Source organism: Pteropus alecto, unplaced genomic scaffold (assembly GCF_000325575.1).
Source record: "Pteropus alecto unplaced genomic scaffold, ASM32557v1 scaffold587, whole genome shotgun sequence".
Classification (NCBI taxonomy): Eukaryota; Metazoa; Chordata; class Mammalia; order Chiroptera; family Pteropodidae; genus Pteropus; species Pteropus alecto.
In genome coordinates, this window is record NW_006439816.1 from 419,207 (window position 1) to 428,755 (window position 9,549).

The window sequence follows — 9,549 nt, forward strand, 5'->3', positions numbered from 1 at the left end:
TATTCACCGAATACTGATTTTAAAGGCTTCATTCATACCTTCAACTTTGTACTAAGCCTCTCTCTTTTACATTGTCCCTCTCTAACGTTTTACCTCTTAGTTATGATTCTGAAACCAAGAGTATATCTCAAGTATCATGTAGCTGTAATGGGAGCTCTGAGTAAAAAATGTGCCTTAAAGGATAGCCCGAGTACTGCCATCGAAATAATGCCATACTGGCTGAGGACCCTCAAGCAGGTGACAGACAGTGTTTCCCAAGTTTAAACAGCCCAGCTAATTTTTTTTTCTCTTTTATTCAGGAACTTGAGAAACCTTTACAAAATCCCTGGCCTACATTGTGTTGACAAGATCCCTTTGTGTTACTAAAATGTTTGATTTTGGTACTCAATATAACATAATGATCTGCTTAGTGAATTTTGCGATTAGAAAACAAATCTCATATTAGTTATATTTCATAAAAAAGACATATTCCTACAGTGATGGGCAGTCATTTTTAAAAATCCTACATGACAACAAAATTCCTTAAGTTAGTTTTTCGAAAATACAGGAGAAAACAAACCTTTCTCGTTCTAGCACTAGTTGGAACTAGCGACTGCTCTGTTCTCTTCAGTGCAGAAACTTAGCTCTCTGTCTGAACACTCTTGGAAGTTTTGTGAGAGCATCCGTAAATTGAAGATGTGGCAGATTTGCATCAGACTGGTTCAGCTTGGTAAGAGCAAGCTTGCTTAACAGGTCCTTGGATATGGTTTTTCTCCTTTAGGCAGTAAATGCTGATTATAACCCACTAAAATGGAAATGCGCTAAAACCGTGGAACCTCACACAACAGAATATAGGATGCCAGCCAGAGTCGTTTACGCCTTGTGAAGCATCCTTTATGCTTCTCTGTTGCACACACATTTACCCCCGCCCCCTACCACACATACAGATGCGAGCCGGCAAGGAAAAAGTTCAGAGAAGAGGAAGGTTGTCACAAAAGCCCACCTAGCACCAAGGACTTCAGGGAGATGGCTAAAGAAGTAAGGGGCAATGTAGTGCAGGAGGTCTGAAAACATTTAGGTAAAGGCAAGGCCTTAACACATAGTTGCACGGAATAACACGAAGCCAGGAGAGAAAGCAGAATGGAAGCAGCACATGTGAGGGAGCTGGTGCACGAGACGGGTTTCAGCGCGCAAGTGTAACTCCAAACTCTCCAACAGCCTTGGTCAAGGTCACTGTTTCCACGCTCTGCTCCACGTAGCCCAGGGCAGAAAAGAGGTCAGATCTATTTGTACAGACTTTCAAGGAAGAGGAGTGTCCAACTTTCCCGAGTCACGTGACCTAATTCTGCGTGTGTGCGCGCACACACGTCTAAAAGTGGATTTGAAAGTGGCCAAGGTGATCAAAGCTAAGTTAGAGCGAGAAGATTCCTCTCTGAACTTCCGCAAGAAAACAGCTAAGGGGCTTATATCCTGGCACTGTGGGGAGATGGAATATGAGATTATAAACGAAGAAAATTTGAAGACTGAGGACTGAGATGAAGTGAGAATAAGGGAGACGACCATTTCCAGGAAAGTAAAGATTAAGTGAAATTCTTCTAGGGAGGCATTAATAGGAAGCAGCCGCTCAGAGAGCAGAGGTTTATAGGTCGTGGGAATCGGGAATTTTAGACCGAGGGGAATCTCAGAGATCTGACTGCAGATATCGGTGTTAGGGCAAAACACTCTTTGTATCATTGGTCCTCACTCCACTAAGGCAGCTGGTTGAATAAGGGATCTCCCCCAAATCAGGCCCACTATGCTGTGACGGAAAGAAAAAGAATTGTGAGAGCAGGGACGGGACCGACAAAGCCCGAAAACCGAAGAGCTCAGAACATCACATACTGAGGGAGATGTTAAGTGTAATGAAGAGAATAAGCATCTTCTGCCTCATCCTATTGCTCATTTCTCAAACTCAGTTTCTCGTTATGTCTTAATACAAAATGATTGGTCACTTACATGTTAAAAACATGTAATGTACTGTAGGCCAACGAAAAGGGCGCTTTAAAATGGCAATTCTCTTTGGAAAAAGGGGTGATCCGTGCCCTAGAATTGGCCCCAAATGAGCTCCATGGAGGAACTAAAAGAGCATCTATTCCGAAAGACTAACGACAGCAAGCTCTGACAAGGAAATTGTTTCCAACAGCGTCAGGCTGGCCTTCTACTCTACCCCACCCCCTTCTCCAAAGCTGAAGTGATACTGACAGACTGGGACAATGGATCCCATATTTACTTTTGATAAAACACTTCGTATTCATGGAAAATTTCCTTTATTTCTTCTTTCATTACCAGCAGGCGACTTTGAAGTCTGGAGTCTTGGGGATCACAGTATAGGCAGAGTTAGTGATTCCAAACCAAAATTCAGCTGCAAATCATAACAACTAAAAAAACAAAGACCAGTTCCTAGGAGCCAGCCATAGAATTTAGTACAGACAGCTAGCTAGCAGAGTGGACGAAAAGAAGAAAGCGTTCCAGTTTGATTATTTTCCCTTTTGGGTGGCAGCTGTAGAGCAGGAGACACGTATCATCTGGTGCCTTTCCAGTAATTTTCCAGGACTCATCACACACAGAGCATCAAAGCCTAGGAACAGGTCTGAAGCAGCTTCACAAAATGCTCCTCATACGCACGCAATCACACCATCAAGAACACAGGCTTGTTCATTTGACTACCTAGCCGTAAGTAGCAGAGCAGGCTGGTGAAAGGCATCATGGACTGAGAAGTGTGTATACTAGTATACGTGACAGGCTACCTTCCATTTTTCTCTGACTACTTTCAAATGTTGCTTGTCTGTTTGTGAATATATTTAGGTGGCAATAACTAGGTAGGTTCATATTTTGCTTAAATTTTTCCTTTTGAAACATCTTCCCTTTTTTAAAACCCACTTTCCCCACCCACTTATTCTCCACCCTCCCACCCACAGCCTATATATTCACAAGTTAATAGGTTAGTAACAATATTAGTAAGAATAGTAAGATTAACAACAACAACAACCAACAACATTAATAATATTAATCCCCTATATCTGTATAGCACTTTACGATCTACAAAGCGCTTTCACATCCATCATCTCATCTGTGCCATAATGCATCAGTCATCAGACACAGAGGCCTTCAACTGTGCAAGGAAAATAGATCAAATGTTAGAAGTCAAGCAGTAAATAAAGAGGAAGGAAAAGCTAGTAGCGAGAGATGTCGGAGCTGTGAAATTTAAAAAAGGGGGGTAGGACTGAATAAAAATATGATTTCAGAAATTTCTATAAAAATCGAAATATAAATTTAGCGTGTGGCATCAAGTACTAGTCATCCTCAGACTAAGTATAAATGGCCCGAATTAGTTGTTACCACAAATTGTTCAGCTTATCTGATACATGTACGTAACTCGTAGGAGTCGAACTGAGATGCCTTAACATTTTCTTTAAATTACATTGGCATTGCAAGATTAAACACTTAAAGAACACTAAAGCCATGATATGAATGCACTTGACAAAACTGGAACAAAACATTTAGGAAACTACTTAAATAAAAGCAATCTATGTACTTCATCTATCATTAGTGTTGATTTTATAGCTATTTTATAATTTATCCCAGACTATTATAAAATATATAAAACTGAGATATAAAGTATCAGCAATATAACTTTGCACTTTAAATAATTTTCAGCTACAGATTTTGCTTTTAGAAAACAAACTTTAAAGCAGCTGTTTTGTCTCTTTGTAAAAGGTTCTGTAAATGTATATACTTGGGTCCTTGATGGACTAAGGTGTTGTGACTTCCAGACTTTTCCAACATTTTAACCTTTAGACAATGGAACAAACAAACCTTTATTGTGCGATGTTTAATTCTTCATGTTTCCACACAGGACAGCAGAGTTTTAAAATTTTAAATTATGTATGCGCACACACACACACGCACACGCACGCACACACGCACACACACACACACACACATATATATATTGAGAAAATCATTAATGAGCTTTAAACTGGGGTGAATCTGTGAGATGAAGTAAGGAAATTTGGCACGTCTCAAACCGTATCCTTTAAGTTTTGGTAAAATTGTATAGCACAGCATGTATTTCCACTGTGATCTATAGGTGCTATCCACATAAGTGGGGTTGTTAATAGCGAGAATCACTGGAATGTTTCTAGTAAATCAACAGGGACAAGCTCCCCAAATACTCACAACCAAATGTTGATATAGAAGTAAAAATATATACAATAGAGTCACTTGTTTGTAGTTTGGCACAATGTTTTCCTTTTTTTTTTCCCCCTTGGGTAAATACCGCATAAACTACGTGTGCAACTGTGTGACTTTTAAAGTCTTTTACATAGAACATCGGATTAAAGTTTGCTTCCAAAGACTTATTCCCACACTTTAAAATTCATTTCTTTAAGCACTTACATGTCAACATACATACCACAAGGCATAGTTTGAAAGATATAAAATACAAACATCAAATGTCTTTCTGGAAAATGCGAGCCTCTTCTTCAAACACAGGTAAAACCCCAAATGCTGTTTCTGCTTTTAGGTGATTGTAGTCGGAACCCCTGCAGAAAAACCAAACAATTTACGCCATCTTAGTTAGCTTTAGTGCATGTCCCACAAAGGGATCATACGACTGAAACGTGTTTACATCATACTAGATGCCGTATGATGCGGAAAGAGATACAAATTGCAGGGGCGCTAGAAAGCACTCCTGAATGCTGCGCGATGAGATTCTGTTTCCCAAATGATGCTCTTTTTCATTAAACGATCTTGGCTTTTTGTCTGTGTAACTTTTTAATTCCGTCGAACATTTTTTCTTTTTGCAAAGCCCTTCCCTTCCCAAAATCATTCAAGAGCATGTTTTATTTAGTTCTATTTTCTCAGTAAGTAAAAACCAATGCTGAATAGCAGAAAACGTAGCCTCGTCGGAGCTGATCCCTAGTCAAGCCACGACCAAATTGCCCAATCTTTTGGGTGGCTTAAAGATACAGGGATTTTCATGCACGTTCATCTTTTCTTTGTAATTTGAGAGAGGGAATGAGAAAGTTCATTTCATGCAAACTTTTGCTTTCAAGAGGGAGCAGATGATGGACTGCGGGCTCGGCAGGTAGTAGGAAAGCCATTTTGGTGCAGTATTACCTCAGTTTTTCAAAAGAAGCTGTCCCAGCCTCATCCTTGTGGACCTGTTCTCGCTCCACACGCTTTCCCTTACACTTCTCATCTCTCAGGGCCTTGGAGCTGGATTTGTGACGATATAACTTTTTGTGTGTCGGTCCGTTATTGCCTAAAGTGCTCAGATTATTATACTTTTTATCAAAGAAGGCGGAGCGAGAGTCCTCATTATAAGCAGGCATGTTCGCATGACCAGATTCGCCTACTGCTGCTTTTCCGTTGCTTTTACTCACACCCTTGATGGACCTGTGATTCTTAGTGGCTCCCGGTGACCCGCCGGTGACCTTTTTCTTAGATTCCTGTGGTGTCCCCGCCAATATTTTGAGGGTTTTTAACTTTAGACTATTGGACTCGGGGGAATAGAAAACGTTGGGATCCCTATGGTGCTCCATGGGTTCCCAAAGGGGCTCTATGGAGGCCATCATGAATCTCTGCACGTCTGCCATACCAGAGGCAATGTTGGACAAGATATAGGAAGGCTCCTGAAATTCCCGCTGGTCATCATCCAGGAGGCTGTTGGTGTTGGTGCTCATGCTCATGTCACTCCAGCCCGGGCTGCTCTCCTTCCGCAAAGCCCAATCTCCAGAAAGTCCCTTCTGACTTGGCATTTTCATAGAGGCCCCAGTGCCACCATGCTGGGCACATTCGGCCAATGTCTTCCCTGTGGAGGAGATGCTGTTGATCTGACCTCCCCCACGGCCAATGCCAATTTGCATCTTCTCTCCATGGATTGCGGCCATGTATTTCCCTTTCTTTGTTGACTTAGGGACCTGGCGGGAGGTTTTACCAGATGGCTTTTCGATCCCTTTGTTGGTGGCTTTGGGGGATTTTTTTCTAGTGTTTTTCTGAGAAGAGCTTTGGTTCACAGTCCCATTCTTGCTGGGTGAACTTCTCTTTCTTGATTTTGACACTTTGTTGTTGGTATTCGTTTGACCAGATGGATCGTCGAACGTTGATAAGCAAGGGTTTTTGGGGAGCACGCTGACGGAATCCTCATCGTTGAACATATGAAACTGAAACTGATGGTTATTTAAAGCAAATCCATCCTCCCACTTGATCTTGTCCATATTGCCCAGTGGTCCTGGGGCACCCTCCTGGAACTCCTTCAGTGTTCCTAGTGTCTTCATACTCTCGCATCTGGTAATCTGAGGGGAAAGACTGGGGGTGTCAGGTGGGGACATCTCTGAGAGGGAAGAGTGGCGGAATTTGTCAGGAGTGAAGTTGGAGATATCTAACAGGTCACTGGATTCCTTTAGCGGGGCTACTTCATCGACGCTCTGCTGGATCACCAGCTTGGGGCTGCAATGGGCCAAGAAGTCATCAGCGATATCCTCATCGCCATCCTTTTCGCAAGACTTCAAGCTTAAGGAGCAATAATTGTTTGAGTTGACAGAGAGTGGGGCCATGGAATCGAAGCTGAAGAGTCGACCATCATCCATGTTGACTAGGCCCTGCTGAAAAGGAAAGCAGACCCCTCCGTTATTAAAGTGACATAATTGATAAGAGTCATCGGATGGCAGTTGTTGGCTGTCTTGCACAGAGGCATACAGGACCTTGTTGCAACTATTGCCACCACTATTCAGGCAGATTGGACTGTATGTTGTAGCTGTGGCATTACTTTCCATGGACTCTACTTGGGAGACTCCAAATTCACTGGATGGGGTTGGAGCTGTTTCTCTTGAGACTTCAGTCATGAATTCCTGGGAACCCGAAGTAGGCTTGGTGGGCCACGCATTTCCATAGTTGCTTGATTCTATTTTGAAGTTTTGGGGTGACTGCTGCAGCTCAGATTCGGAGGGCGAGGAATCCACGCAGTCCTGGGCAGGCTGCAGAGGTACAAACGACTTTTCTGTTTGAGCGAGGCTGCGTTCATTTTGCTCTGGAGACTGCTGAGTGAAGTATGAGATACCGGTATTATTTGACAAGTCGGAAGCATCTAGCAACGTCTGCAGATACCCTCCGGGAATAACAGGTATATTGGTGGCAACATTAGCGGATGATAGAGGTATTTCAGAAGAGCAGGTTGTCGGTAGGAAAGTAGAATTCTTAGCAACTTTTGCCTCATGGAATTCAGATGGATGGGAACCGTTGGAGGTCTCGGGAACAGCTTCATTCTTTAAATCAGCCTTGGAGGATCGCTCTTCCAAAAGAGGGCTCATGTGAACGACCGGCTTGCTTTCTTGCCCAGCTTTGATTTTCTTAGATTTTAATCGGGCTTCGCTTCTAAATTTGATTTTATTGAGCACCTTCCTCTCTGGCCCCTTAAATTCTGCGTCTTGGCCTTTGACTTTCGCTAAGTCAGGGCCTGCAATGCCATTCAAAGGTGATCCATTCGCACAGCTGGGGGCGGCCAGGGCTGCTGATTTCAGCATACTTTTCAGACTTCCGTCTTCTTTGCGACAGCTAGCTTGCTTCTGATCGCCGCAGAACGAAACCTGCTTCCCGCTTGCCGAAGTTTCCACGGATGAAATTCTTTGAATCCTGTGCCTGTTGCCAAGTTTGGATTTTCGTTTGCGAGCAGGTGGCAGGAATGACACCTCGAAGCTACCTGGTTCAAAGTTTTGCTTTGGGCCTAGGTGTGTCTTGCTGGCATCTGTGCTGCTGTTTCTCTGCTTCTTCGTCTGCCAGAAGCCCTTCAAGGGGGCCAGCTTGGAATATTTGCTTAGCTGATTCTCACTCAGATTCACTGTGGTCTCACTGGCATCTACTCTACCCAACTTCACCAGCATGTTCTTCTCACCTTTGAAGCGATTGATGATAATATACTTGATGATGACGGGGGGCTCTTTGCGGGTTACTTTTCTTCTTTTTTTGGGATGCCACTCGTCATCGTCTTCCTCTTTAGAACCACCTGGAAGCCATTCCTTCCTCTCATTTACTTTTACACCCTCCAGCGAGTCGACATCATATAGATAATCTTCACTGTATCTGACTTTTCTCTTGGCTCGCAGCCCATAGTTCTGCTGGGAGGAGGAGCTGCCAGAGTTAGTGTCCCGAGCCATATAGCGGCTACAGTCTTTGATCTCCCCCATGGCGTCGTAAGAAACCTCAATGAAGGAACTGTCATCACCGAAATTTCCTAAAGCCTCTAAGGAATTGGCAAGATGGCCCTGCTTTGGATTCTTAAATTGCCCTCCCTCAGTCCCACCGCATGGTTTATTTAAGGCAGATTTTTCTCCATTATCCTTTTCGTCTTTTTTCTGTGCACCTTTGTCTTCCTGTCCTTCTTCTTTGCCTTTCTTCTTGTCCGGGTGTTTATCTTCCTCCCCCCAGATGATGCTCACATCGGGGACCTTGAATTGTGAAAGATCACTGCTCTGCCTCAGGGCCCCGCTCTTAGACTCCCGCTTTGGGCAGGTAGTAAACACACTGGGGAAAAAGTTGAATTGGGCATCCTCCTGCATCAGAAGGGTGGTCTTATCTCGAACGTTGTCCTGGAAGGACTCATATCGAATTTTCAGGGAGCAGACATCACTGCCCAGTGTTGACTCGTCATCATCGAACATGTAGTTATCCACATCTTCCTCAGAGAACAGGTTGACGGACAGCTCATTCTTGGAGCAGAGATCGAGCAGTTCGATCTTACTCTCACTAATGAAAGTCTCGAAGTAACCCCAATCCTGATTGGAATTGGCCAGCAAAGCCTCTTCTGTATTGCACTTATCTAACAGTAACGCCTCATAATAACTTTTCTGAGCCGGATCCTCCAAGTCGATGTCAGCTTTCTCGACTTCTCGTCTATCTCCCGCCCTTGATTTCTGTAGGGGGAAGCCGAGGAGCTGGTCTGAGAGCAGCTGCTCTCCATATTTCATGTTTTCTCCAGCATTAATGCACTGAATCCCTATGTCAGAGACCGCACAGGTTTCATAATCCCTATGTAGATCGCCGACTTTAAGACTGATTCCTGGCTCAGGATCTACTGCATCCTTGGATTCCATGAAGCAGCCCAAGCAAGTCCGGCTTGGCTGCATGAGGCAGTCCCCATTCAGAGCTGACATGCCCGCAGGCTCCATTATGGCAAATGGAGCTTTCTCGCACTCATTGGGCAGTGACCATGTGTTTAGGCCTTTTGCAATGCCGGATGTGAGGGAGATGGCATTCACAGAAGCACTATTAGCAGCATGTTCAGGTGCTTCGATCAGGCCCAAAGGAGACGAGGGGCTCTGCATACAAGGCTTCTTGGAGGGAAGAGGCAGGAGACCCCTGGGATACATCACAGTCTCTTTCTGAGCCACCGGGACAGGCTGGATTGGTGCAGCAGCCTCTAGAGCTGTAAATGATTTCATTGCCATTTCCTGGTCCTCCGAGTCTAAAGAATAGGAAAAAATGACAGGAGGAAAGTTAAAGATCTTAGACCTAACTTATTCACTCTCTTTC

General features: G+C 43.9%; 1 protein-coding gene across 1 annotated transcript in view; it reads right to left on the reverse strand.

Moving 5' to 3' along the window:
• Positions 1-2,268: 2,268 nt before the first annotated feature.
• The window catches only part of NEXMIF (neurite extension and migration factor), an 8,155-nt gene continuing 874 nt past the window's right edge, over positions 2,269-9,549 (reverse strand). Inside the window, exons 2-3 of the mRNA XM_006917039.3 lie at positions 5,140-9,481; positions 2,269-4,562 (exon numbers count right to left, since the gene is read on the reverse strand). Coding sequence (XP_006917101.1) covers positions 4,469-4,562; positions 5,140-9,481 — 4,436 coding nt within the window. The 3' untranslated portion in view covers positions 2,269-4,468. The remainder of the gene's footprint in view (positions 4,563-5,139; positions 9,482-9,549) is intronic.